General features: G+C 37.8%; 2 protein-coding genes across 16 annotated transcripts in view; one reads left to right on the top strand and one right to left on the bottom strand.

Moving 5' to 3' along the window:
• Positions 1-13,863, top strand: part of LOC128863695 (putative uncharacterized protein DDB_G0282133) — a 139,224-nt gene that overhangs the window by 46,805 nt on the left and 78,556 nt on the right. The window lies entirely within an intron of this gene.
• Positions 4,682-7,755, bottom strand: LOC128863765 (uncharacterized). Its single transcript, XM_054103104.1, has 4 exons — positions 7,256-7,755; positions 6,990-7,176; positions 6,803-6,919; positions 4,682-6,301 (listed from the first exon to the last, which is right to left on the bottom strand). The coding sequence occupies exons 1-4, from the start codon at positions 7,602-7,604 to the stop codon at positions 5,332-5,334; spliced, it is 1,623 nt and encodes a 540-aa protein (XP_053959079.1). The 5' UTR covers positions 7,605-7,755; the 3' UTR covers positions 4,682-5,331.

Raw genomic sequence — 13,863 nt, 5'->3', positions numbered from 1 at the left:
CGTTCCGCTACCCGATCATGACGAGGTGAGAATAGCGATAACGCGGCTAAAGAACAACAAAGCCGCGGGCGCCGACGGACTGCCGGGTGAGCTATTCAAACATGGCGGCGAGGAGCTGGTAAGGTGCATGGATCAGCTCCTATGCAAAATATGGTCGGATGAAAGCATGCCTGCCGATTGGAATTTAAGTGTGCTCTGCCCAATCCATAAGAAGGGTGATCCTGCAATTTGTGCCAATTACCGCGGGATTAGTCTTCTAAATATCGCCTATAAGGTTCTAGCGAGCGTATTGTGTGAAAGGCTGAAGCCCACCGTCAACCAACTGATTGGACCTTATCAGTGTGGCTTCAGACCTGGAAAGTCTACCATCGACCAAATATTCTCAATACGCCAAATCTTGGAAAAAACCCATGAAAGGAGAATCGACACACACCATCTTTTCGTCGACTTCAAAGCTGCATTCGACAGTACGGAAAGGAGTTACTTGTATGCCGCGATGTCTGAATTTGGTATCCCCGCAAAACTAATACGGCTATGTAAGATGACGTTGCTCAACACCAGCAGCGCCGTCAGAATTGGGAAGGACCTCTCCGAGCCGTTTGATACCAAACGAGGTTTCAGACAGGGTGACTCGCTGTCGTGTGACTTCTTTAACCTGATGTTGGAGAGCATCGTACGAGCCGCAGAACTTAATCGCTCAGGCACAATTTTTTATAAGAGCGTACAATTGCTGGCGTATGCCGATGATATTGACATCATCGGCCTTAACAACCGCGCTGTTAGTTCTGCCTTCTCCAAACTGGATAAAGAGGCAAAGCGAATGGGCCTGGTGGTGAACGAGGACAAAACGAAGTACCTCCTGTCTTCAAACAAACAGTCGGCGCACTCGCGTATCGGCACCCACGTCATTGTAGACAGTTATAATTTCGAGGTTGTAAAAGACTTCGTCTATTTAGGAACCAGCATTAACACCGATAACAATGTCAGCCTTGAAATCCAACGTAGAATCTTTCTTGCCAACAAGTGCTACTTTGGACTAAGTAGGCAACTGAGCAGTAAAGTCCTCTCTCGACGAACAAAACTAACACTCTACAAGACTCTCATCATGCCCGTCCTAACGTATGGCGCAGAAGCTTGGACGATGACAACATCCGATGAAGCGACGCTTGGAGTGTTCGAGAGAAAGATTCTGCGTAAGATTTTTGGACCTTTGCACGTTGGCAATGGCGAATATCACAGACGATGGAACGATGAGCTGTATGAGCTTTACGACGACATAGACATAGCGCAGCGAATAAAGATCCAGCGGCTACGTTGGCTGGGTCATGTCGTCCGAATGGATACAAACGCTCCGGCTTTGAAAGTATTCGATGCGGTACCAGCTGGTGGTAGCAGAGGAAGAGGGCGGCCTCCTCTGCGTTGGAAAGATCAGGTGGAGAAGGACTTGGCTTCACTTGGTGTGCCCAACTGGCGCCGGTTAGCACGAGAAAGAAACGACTGGCGCGCTTTGCTAAACTCGGCCAAAATCGCGTAAGCGGTTATCGCGCCAATTAAGAAGAAGAAGAAATAAAAAAGCAAAATATGACGAAAATGTTCCTTTTAATTTTGCATTTTTTAATAAACGTCAAACGAAAACTACGCAACCGGCCAAAAAACTTTTTTTACTGATTGACAGCTGAATTGCCAACTATCAAATAACAAAATGTGTTTTGCATTTGTACTACGTCTGCAAATCTAAAAATTCAACTGAATCCATCTATGAGTAAAATCCGCAATTACTTAGTTGCTAACCCAATAGTTTCGAGATAAATGAGTTTAAAGTTTGAGATACAGGAGCGCGCGAAACGCTCTCTATCTAGTTAATGGGCTGTAGGAGCTATAATATTGGGAATATCCGCATGATAATTTTACAGTATATTCTTCAGATACTATACTTTCGAAATATAAAAAACATAACATTTAATATAATTATTATAACGAATGTGAAAGAAAATTTCATTTCAACAAATTTTTAAAAATCCTAATTTTTTCTTTGTAAAAGAAAATAAAATGTTCAAAGGGAAAACGTATTCAATTTCATGTTTAATGTGAGAAGGTTTCATTGCAATGGGACTGAGCAGATTGTTTTCTTTTGCCAGATTTAACTATTAAAATAACAATAAAAGTTAATCACATTTGAGTTCAACTGAAATATTGTTAACCTGTCCATGAGCTAAGGGTTCGCGTTAATTTTTCTAGGTAACAATTTTATATATGCATTAAAATGAATTTGCTGAATAATCTAAAATGTCTTTATCTGAAACCGTCGACCCTTTCTAAGAATTTTTTCTTCTTGTTAATTTTAAGGTTGGGTAGTTGAATTATAAATTACTTACGTATACATACACACATAAATATGCTTAGTTGCCTTCTGGCATGGTTTCGCCAAGATTCCTCATAATTAGCTTTTAAGTATTTTCTTTATATGCGTTCGTCGACCATTATTTTTGTGATTTGTCTGAGTAAATGTACTTACCTACGTACCTCCGTTTGTGCACACACTTTTTATATAACACCTGCATACATATGTATGTACATACATATGTGTGTCTTATAAATTGCTTCTGCTTTGTCTTAACAGCTTTGCTTTGTTGCATGAACCGAAATTTAAAACAGATTTATTCATACAATTTTTTTTGTGAAAATGTTAATAGTGCCCAATTTCCATTTAATGCCACTTTTGGGCACTTTGAACTTAGTTTTATTAAATGGCGCACTGCCTTGTATGCGCAGGGATGTTAATAACATATGCGTGTATGTACTTGTTGTGTAGTTGTTGTAGCAGTAATACGTGTATGTACTCGTATGCCTTCCTGTTTATTAACAAGATAAAACAAAAATACAAATATTGTCCATACTTCCACCACTGTAACTTATGTATATTGCATCACCATTACAACCATTACACGGCGGGGTCGCACCGCCATTCTGAATAGTTTTTTCGGTGCTTTCAGGCGTTACTGCTTGAGACGTAAATGCTTTTAGCAGCAGCAACATGACGTCCATTTTGGCAGCGCCACTTCATGGTTTATCTTGGCTTCTGCTTCTCGACCTGCTGCACAACTGTAAGTAATGTAAGAGTTGAAGGGGAAAAAAGAGAGAGATGGAGAAAAAATAGGAAGTGCATAACCATGTGCGTGACCCACCTGCACTTTCCGTACGCACATGTAATGGGGTACTCACAATACGTATGTATATATGTATGTATATGCGGTATTTTATTACGAGCATTTGCACGTATGTATGTATATACATATATACTTATGTACGTTCTACATATACATAAGTAGAATGTATAAATGCTCATCATTCTTATTTTTGCTGCCTGCAATGCTCCATCAATCTGTTATTATTTTTAAAATAAATTTCACCCTGATTGCCGCTTCACTTGTTCTTTGGTTTCATCGTTGCACATTATTTATACTGATTTTATTTATATACATGTACATACATATGTTGTACATGATACATATATTATATGTATGGTATACCCAGCTGAACATAAATGAATTGTTTTTTATTTTTTCCCCGTCATATAATCGTTCATCGTCTTATCCGATTTCCGGCGATTATCATTATCATCCATTTCTATTTCTATCTACGTCCTTTAGGGTACGCCAGCTGATGATAACGGTTATGATATGATCCTGTTTCACTTTTCTGCTTCTTCATATTTGGAGCGTTACGTTCACCCCATAGTTCGTCGTTTGGAAGTTTTGTTTGTGGTTTTCGTTACTAAATGCTCCAGCTGTTAACATCATCTGTCATGAATCAGCTGTGAATTATGTTGAATTTGTATGTGAAAATAATTGAGATTAAACAGATGTCCTAGTCATATCAGTTTCCTGTGTAAGAAGGATTTTTGGACAATAATTTTTCATTAAACAAATGAGAAATCTCAGACCATTAACTTTTGGTACCGATTTGTCTTCAAATGGTTGTGTCTTGAGTCTTATTTTCCGGACTTTCTTCATCGTGTACTTTGCTTCAATTTTTAAGCTGTAAAATCTATGAACTGACATATAATTTTGATTAAAAATAAACTAAAGATAAAAATTAAATCCATGCATTTACTTGCTTTATTTTTTTTAAATTATTACGAGGTAGGTTAGGTTGAATGGCTGCCCTAGCTTGGGACCCACTTGGACAAATATTAAAAATTCGTCCGTTGTGATGAATCTCCATATAGGAGAAAGGAGAAGAGAAGGAAGAAGGAGTCTTGGGATTGAAGGATGATGACCATGCACCTACGATGACGCCGACGGCGTCTGATTTACGTTTTGTAATTAGCCGCAACAAGCTACTGATGAACTTTACCAGATGAGATGTATGATATTTAAACCCGCTTTGGGGGCTTAGTTAGCCTTAGGAGTTCCGTGAAGCGTCCCATGGCCAGAAGGATCTCGCGACCTTGCACGTTTGCGCATTAGGCTAGCGATCGCTGAGTTGACTCGAGTCTCATCTTTCCAGGAGACGACTACTGGTTCTTAAGGGCACCCCAAATATGACATTTCGGGACGAAATTGTCTCCAAAGTTCCCTGTCTAACCAGCTCATCAGCCCAGCAGTTTCTCTCTATGCCGCTGTAATCGAGAACCCAAATGAGCCTGATATCGAAATATTCGGATTCAAACGAGAGAGAAGCCAGACATTCCCCCGACCAATCTCGAACGCACAAATAATGAGCCAAAGGCCGTAATTGCCGCTTGGCTATCGGAGTAAATATTTACTTCCTTAACGGTAATTACCGAAGTAAGCAACCAATCCACTGCTTCTTTAATTGTGGCTACCTCCGCTATTACGAGGTAACTCAACAGAAATTTTTAAAATTTTTGTTATTTTCTCCCTGCTGGAGTGCGGTAAATTCGAGTCATTGCGGTAATTATTGTCAGAGTTTGCCAACTTCGGCTTTAGCAGTTTGCTGAATCGATTGTTGTTTGTGTTTTGATTGTGTTGATGTTTATTTTGTTATTGTAACAGCTCATCAAGTCCTGTCGGTATGATGTAGTTACCGATCATCAAAGAAATATCGCGGAAGAAAAGGATCCTAGATGAAGATCCTCAATATCTTGTCGTATGCTTTTTACTTTTTCGTAACCAAATATATATAAATATTTAACACCAACTCATGTACTATAGAACTCATGAAGATACATTTTGAACTGAGCTGAAATTGTAACACAAAATTCATAAGAACTTATTTCTAATTGTTTCAGCGCGTGCGTATATACATTTTTTAACCATAATTCCAATAAAATTTGAATCACAGTTTTTTCTCTGTCCAATTTTACTTTCATTTCCTTATCTCTTGCTCCATTTTCAAACATATTTCTTTCATTTTTGCACGCATTACTTTGCCATTAGAATTTCTTGATATAGCATCTACAAAAAATACGCCATAATTGATATGTTTATGCTTCACTTCTTGCTTCTCTGCCACAAACTTTACAATATCCGCTTCGGTGAGAACACTACCCGGCCGTAGCACCACAGCAGCAGCAGCCAAATCCATCGCTCGCTCATCGTAAACGCCAAATACGCACACATCCTGCACATCTGGTAAAAGTGACACAGTCTCTTCGATCTCATGCGGGGAATAGTGGAAACTCATATATTTCAATACTTCCTTACTGCGATCGACTAAATATAGATAGCATTCATCGTCCATGTAACCCACGTCGCCGGTATTGATCCAACCTTCGGCATCCATGGTGTCCGCCGTCGCAACAGGGTTGCCATAATAGCCACGCCAGTTCTCGCAACCGCGAACCCAAATCTCACCTCTCTCATTGGGTCCCAATAATCTCTTTCGGTGACCTGATCCGGCATCGACAATCTTTATCTGCACGCCTGCAAACAGTTTCCCAACGCTCTCAGTTTTATGATCTAGATAGTTCACTGATATACCACCAATTTCGGAGGTGCCGTACGAGTTCATTAGTATACAGTTCGGTAGCTTGGCGCGTAAACGTGATTGTACGGAAGGCAGTGCATGGCCACCTGTCATTAAAATTACACGTACTCCAGCCATTGCTTCCTCGGTGTATTGCGGTAACTGCGAGAGTAAACCCAGTTGAATGGGCGAACCAATGAGAAGTGTAACTTTGTGCTTTCTAATGATTTGCAAAAGGTATTCCGGTGAGTAGGGTGTTGTTGTTATGATACGAATACCACCGCACAATATATTCACAATCATCATAAGAACGCCAGTACCCCAATCGGCTGAGGCGAAGGAAAATATTACTGATGCACCGTTGCAGAAACTGAAAATAAAATATTATATTAGCACTATATAAAATTATAATTTTAATTAAAGAAGCTGTAGAAATTAAAAAATAATACCAAGGTGACCAATTGATTGAAATTTCAACTGCATACCTATGTACAACTACACCTCGCTTGGAAGTTAGGATGGATTTTTTTCTTTTTAATAGTTTAGAATTCTTTTTTTTAAAGCGGCGCTTTGGTTAAAATCAATGTAGACAAACAATCACTATACTTCTAGAGATTATCACATTTGTAATACAATAGAAAACATTTTTTCGTTCACCGTAAATTAAAAATTGCAGCGACAGTTCGTCTGGTCGCGCGCCCTTTAAATAAAAGGTTTCGTCGAGCTATTTTTTAATACATATAAAAACAATTTGAACAGTTTTTGACATATTGTGCATGTTATAGTATTACTTTTAGAATTTTGATTTACTTCCTGCCCGGCTAAAAAAAATCGCAACATTACACTGTTTGAAGATCAGTAATTTACTTGCCGGAGATCGCCCAGAAGTTTGGCGTTTGATATGCAGGCCCCTTTCGGTATCCCTGTCGTACCAGATGTGGATGTAATAGCCATTGTCTGGGTGGGTCCATATTTGAGTGGCACCGCTCTGTAAACAATAAAAAAAAATTATTTAAAAAGTATTATATGCAAAACGGGAAGGCATAACCACTACTAACTGATAAAACTCTTCAAACGGTACTGGTTGCAGTATTTTTTGCACCTGTGACACACCCGCCAAGTGATTACACAGAGTGTATATTGATACGTCAAAGGTCTTTGTGGCATTATGTACCTTCTGAAAGCACAAACCATCGCAAAAAATTATCTTTGGTCTGGTCAGAGCAAAAAGCTGCCTGATTACGTCTGAGATTAAATAAAATATAAAAATTTACAAGAGAGATTATAAAATTATGCCGTTATACACTTGCATTTGTGTACATACCTTCTTCGTGTATGGGATGTAGCGCATTAAAGGGTGTTCCATTTATCCAACAACCCACCAGTACAGGCATTAGTAGTGTTGTATTATAAGAGACAATACCCACGACATCATCACAGCCTAGCCCTGCATTGCTAAGATGTGCTGCCACACTAGTGGCATACGAACACGCTGTGCCATAGGTGAGTTCAGAGCCTTCAGAGTCGGAAATCTGGCACACCAAATTAGCTGGCTTGCTACGCAACATATACAAAGCATGATCGCCTATCGACTTGTTTGCATTGAATGTCCGCTCCAATTGATCGCTCTTCCAAATGTTGTTTTCACTATCGTACGTAGTTTCGAAAAACATCCTGCTTTATTTCACTGCTGAGTAAGACCGTTCGCTACAAGTGTTATTTGTCTAATAAATTCACCTTTTTCAGCTATGCACTTAACGATTATAGTGAACGCAGTATTTTCCTTCTAATTCAAATGCACAAATACAGAGAACGTGTTTATCTCTGGTGTTTTTGCACTTTCATGCGTGTTTTTGCACTTTCATTTATCAACAGATTTCATTATTAATCTTTCACCTTTTCGTTCTATAGCCAGGTATATTTTGTCGATAAGGGAATTTTTATTTTTTATGTTTGGTTTTGAACGTCTTACCGCTGTTAGACGCATGTTTCATAGCCAAAGAGTGCTTCTGACGGCACCAGTCATGTATTTGTACATATTAAGAGCTTACATTTATAGTAATTTAAAACCAGATATATAATATTTTTATCGGTTTCTAAATCATCGCAATTCAATGGTTAAAAAGTACAGTTATATGGGAGTTGTAAATATTGGGTTGGCAACTGAGTAATTGCGGATTTCACTCATAGATGAATTCAGTTGAATTTTTAGATTTGCAGACGTAGTACAAATGCAAAACACATTTTGTTATTTGATAGTTGGCAATTCAGCTGTCAATCAGCAAAAAAAAGTTTTTTGGTCGGTTGCGTAGTTTTCGTTTGACGTTTATTAAAAAATGCAAAATCAAAAGGAACATTTTCGTCATATTTTGTTTTGTTATTTCCGCAAAGGGAAAACCGCATCGCAAGCTCATAAAAAGTTATATGCTGTTTATGGTGACAAAGCCTTAAAAGCACGGCAGTGTCAAAATTGGTTTGCCAAATTTCGTTCTCGTGATGTTTCACTCAATTATGAAAAACGCTCTGATCTTCAACTGGACGACGCCGTAATCAAAGTAATAATCGATTCGGATCCGTACAGTACAACACGGAAGATTGCAGAGAAACTTCATGTGTCACAATACATTCATTGAAAATCACTTAAAACAACTTGGCTATGCTCAAAAACTCGATACATGGGTTCCTCACGAACTGAAAGAAACGCACTTAACGCAATACATTAACAGCTGCGATTTGCTAAAGAAACGTAATGAAAATGATCCATTTTTAAAACGACTGATAACTGGCGATGAAAAATGGGTTATTTACAACAATATCAAGCGGAAAAGATCGTGGAGAAGGCCAGGGGTGGCTTTCTATAATTCGATAGTCGACACTCGTTTGCTCGACACTTTAATTCGATATCGAATGCGCGACGATTCCATTTTGGTTCCCGTATTTCGATATTTGTACTATCGTTTTCATATTTTCGAAGTGTTTGGAAAGTGGTTTATAGTTGTCAAAAAGTGCACGAAAGCAATAAAAATTAAAAGTAAATATGTATAATTGGCGCTATTTTTTAATATTGGAAGATTTTAATGAAGAAAACTCTTCAATAAATAGAAGGAGAATACGCGATGCGTCGAATCCAATGGAATTGCCCGATTTATAGTAAGATTAATACAAATTTCATTAAGTAAATATCAAAGTATTTCTTTTGCACAGCTTCCAAACAAAATACCGACTGACCAAGGAGGTTTTTATGTACGTCCTTTGTGAACTAAACCTTAGAGAAGGACTTAGGAGTACATATATACCTCCAATTTTGAGGCTAGCTGCAACGCTGGAGATATTAGCAGGTGGCGGTTACCAGTGGCAAACTGGCGGCGCACACACAGCAGCAATGGGGCATAGTACTCTGTCGAAGATATTTCGCAGCACATTATCGTCGATGGAAGAAACTCTATGCAACCAATGGATATCTTTCGAAAAAAACTTCCAGCCGTGCAAAGAGTGGTTCCATGAAAAATATATTTTTCCGGGAAGTAAGTAGTGCAATACTAACGAAATTTAAATTTTGTACTATTTTAATTCTTTGCAGTTGTTGGTGCCGTAGATGGTACTCATTTAATGCTGTTGAGGCCTATTGAGAACGAGCATATATACATACTTCAACAGGAAAGGAAAGCATAGCATAAACGCGATGATTGTAAATATATACTTACACTAGCTCTTAATCTTTTTTTCTTGGAGTTATCGTGCTCTACATTTTTTATTGCAGATATGTGACCATAAATTAAGAATAAAAGCTATATGCCCACAGTACGGAGGAGCTGCGCACGATTCCTTTGTTTGGAAAGCCTCCAATGAGAGGAAGGTAATGGAGCGGCGCTATAATAATGGAGATACGAGTTCGTGGCTATTAGGTGAGTAATTAAATAGGAAAAAATTAAGATACGGGAATAAATATGTATATTTTTAGGGGATTCTGGATACCCTCTTGAGCCATGGCTTATGACCCCGTATCGATTACGCGAAAATGAGACCGACGTAGGCAAATGTATTTTCAACGACATTCACAGTAAGGCTAGAAGCATTGTCGAAAGAAGCATTGGCGTATACAAAGGTTCCTGTATTTATTGAATCAAATGTAAATACACTAACATTAATTGCATTGTTCACTTTAGGCCGCTGGAGAATATTATCGGACGATAGAAAGCCAAGGTACAACCCAACATTGGTTGCAAAAATTGAAAACATGTGCGCCGCTCTTCACAATGTATGCATCGATAGGAATATTCCATATCAATTCAGCAACGAAACTCTAACTCAAAGACAAGAAGGACTGTTAGAATGTACACCATTGGACATAAACAATCGATTATCAGAGAGGATAAGAAATATAATAAAAGACCATCTTTCTCAGTCAGCAATGTAAAGATTTCATATTATTGCTGGTAAATTAAATAAAATTTCTTAAGTATAACAAAAAATTGTACTTCATTTCTCAGGTATCAGTCTTTCTTTTTATAAAAGGTAAAAAACTAAGCTTAAAGTTATCACATACATAAAGTAACTCATTAATTATTCATTTTTCGTTTTAGCAATGCGATTTCACATTTTAGTTTTTCCAAGTCTAGCTCTAAGACTTGAATCTTCATTTTTTTATATTGCACTTCAGTTGCAATTTGTGTCTCCTTTAGTTGCAGTTTCCTCTTTGCGATTTCATTGCTCTCTTCGAAAAGCCTCAACACTTCACTTTGAAATTTTTCTTGCTTTTCAATCTCTTTTTCTATTATTTTTATTTTGGGGTCTGAATATCTTTTCGTTTTTGGAGGTTGTACCTCGTCGATTTCCCCTTCCTCGCGTATATTAATTTTTGGAGGCTCAGACTTCCTTGATGTTTTGCCTTCGTCGTCACTAGAATTATCGGCGCTCGAGATTTGGGCCAAATATTCACAAATGAAATTATCGTCTGCCTGAGGAGCCGCAGTAGAACAGCTGGGTCCGTCTGTTGCGCCTGGTACTCCCGATATGTGCTCGCCTATTTTGGCTGCGGCAACTATTCGTTTCTCCATATGGTTCAATGAAACCGCATCATATGGACCACCACCCGTTTTCGTCATACTTTTCATGCGCTGGGTAAGCTTGCGTTTTGCATTATATTTGTAGTCAGTCCATACCTAGGGGTATTACAAGAATGTATTACCACAAATGAAAATGTTTAAAAGTAATGGTAAGTGTTAATACAAACTTTCTGCCATGCTTTTGTTGGCTTCATGGGAGGTCCGTTACTGTTTAACAATTCCGTTAGCTTATCCCATAAGTCTTTCTTTTTCGAACGGCCATTAGCTGCACTCTGTAAGCTATTTTTAGCTAATGAATCGTGCTTTTCGATATATTCCACCAATATATTTAGTTGAGCAGCGTTTGTTTGTTGAGACCTATGCAAACAACTATATAAAACTTGAAATTAAAAAAAAAAATTTAATTTTTAACTTACATTTTGAAGAAATAAACAGCTGAGAAAATGAAAACGAGAGCAAAAGTGATGTCGAGCTGTATCTATCGAACGTTCGATGTGACGCTACGACATTTTTTGTTAGAGAAAGCAAAAACGATACTTCGACTATCGTTTTTGCTCGATATCGAATTACAGAAAGCCACCCCAGGTGAACCAACTCAAACAACATCAAAAGCTGATATTCGTCAAAAGAAGGTTTTGTTATGAGTTTGGTGGGATTAAAAAGGAATTGCCTACTTTGAACTCTTACAACCCAACCGAACGATCAAATTTGATGTCTACATTGAAAAACTAACGAAATTAGCCAATGCAGTTGAAGAAAAGCGGCCCGAATTGACAAATCGAAAAAGTTTGTTTTCCATCATAACATCACACACCGTTGGCCACTCTGCAAAAATTATTGGATCTTGGTTGGGATGTTTTGCCACATCCACCATATAGTCCTGACCTTGCAACATCTGATTACTTTTTGTTTCGATCTTTACAAAACTCCTCGATTGGTAAAAATTTCAGTGATGATGATGATGTCAAATCGTACCTGATTCAGTTTTTTGCTAATAAAAACCAGAAATTTTATGAACGTGAGATTATGATGCTGCCTGAAAGATGGCAAAAGGTCATTGATCAAAATGTGCAATTACAGAAAAAAGTTATTTATTCTTTGATTTTCTAAAAAAAATCCGCAATTACTTAGTTGCCAACCCAATACTTGTGAGTAGATTGTAAATTGTTTGCACGAATGAGGTGCCATCGACTATAAAGCACACCAAATAGTGTATTTCTATGGATTTCAACAATGGCTGGTGGACTGTAATTGCGAATTGAGTCATGTTTTTTTTAATACTATATATTTTTTTTGCTTGTTTTTGTTTTGTTTATTTAAAACGATGCTCATGGTAAATAGCCGAGCTAAATTAGCGCCACGAACTGTCAAATGGGATGATGTCACTGAAAACTGTGCTGCCAATTTAATATTTTCCACCTAAACAAAAATACCGTTTGCTTATCCCAGTCCATGGCAGTCGTACTTACATACGTGAAAACATATTTTGTTGTGTTCGATTCGAATAGCCCAGTCGTTACTTTTCATATAAATACTTATATGTGTGTGTATGTGGCCTGGGGTTGAGGTTTATGACCCCATGCCCTTAATGTTTTTATTATTCCTACATACTTGCATAAGCTGAAGTAAGAATGCAGCACTTTTCGAACATACGCATTTTCATAGAAGTACAAACATATCCTCTTACACAAATACATACGTACTTAAGTACGAGGGTCGTTTAATGAATGTTCAGCATAGAAGAAAATTTCAACTCCCATCAAGCTTTTATCGTCGAGTCGAGCGTAAAAGTAAAGAGAGGTGCTCCAAAGACGACTCCACACAAAAAAGTGTAGTTCGGTAAAATTAGCTAAGACGCTGATAGTTTTTCAAAAGTGCTCGGAATCGTAGTCATAAATTCATGAAAAAATGACAAAAAGTGCATTGGATGCAATGCATTGGAACACAAATTAAAATTTAAAATCGGCACGACAATAAAGATTCAGTTCCATATAAAAGGTAGTCGGATCCACTCGTAATCACTGTTCATTGAATATTTGAAGAAGTTGAAGCAACGCAAAAAAATAAAGGGTTATTCAATAAGAAGGAAGAAAAATGCTATTTTTTAATATAAATGATCGGATGTTTATTTCATTATAAAGAGGAAGATATGCTGTTAATAGTGGAAAATAACATCAAGCAAATGACCACCACGACCACGCTTACACGACAATATTCTTTCCATGAAATTTTCCATAACCGAATTGCAAAGTTATGTTCTCGAAAGCCTCACGAATTCCATCTTTTGGCGTATACCTTCTCTTTCACGTGGCCCCAAAAAAAGTCACAAGGTGTTAAAACACAAGATATCGGTGGTCAATTGTGACCACCTCTTCGAGAGATAACACGGTCCGGAAACTTTTCCCGTAAAAGATCAATGGTTTCGTTGCTTGTGCGGCACGTAGCGCCGTCTTGTTGAAAACAAACGTTGTCCAGATCAATACCATCCAATTCCGGCCATAAAAAATCGTTAATAATCAATAATCTGATCAAAATAACACCTGTTATTGGAAAACCCTTAATATCATTCTAATAAAATATTGTATTTAAAGCTGAAAAACAGAAAATATTATGTTCTTTGCCTATACTGATAACCTCATAAAGTACCCTCCCTCGTATGAGTGTAGTGTTTTTATTTTATTTTATCTTGCCTTATCGTTTTTATAGCCGCAGCCAATTTTGTTTTTGTGGTTGCATTTGCAACGTATTTTACGACAAATTATGCCGTCTCCTTTTCTCACTTATATAGGTACCAGCTTCGGCTCCTATATTAATTTTCTTCGTTTTATTCATTCTTCTCTTTTTATGTCTTTCCGTTTTATTCTTT

Source organism: Anastrepha ludens, chromosome 2 (assembly GCF_028408465.1).
Source record: "Anastrepha ludens isolate Willacy chromosome 2, idAnaLude1.1, whole genome shotgun sequence".
In the NCBI taxonomy this organism is placed as follows: domain Eukaryota; kingdom Metazoa; phylum Arthropoda; class Insecta; order Diptera; family Tephritidae; genus Anastrepha; species Anastrepha ludens.
This window is presented reverse-complemented; position numbering and strand designations above follow the sequence as displayed.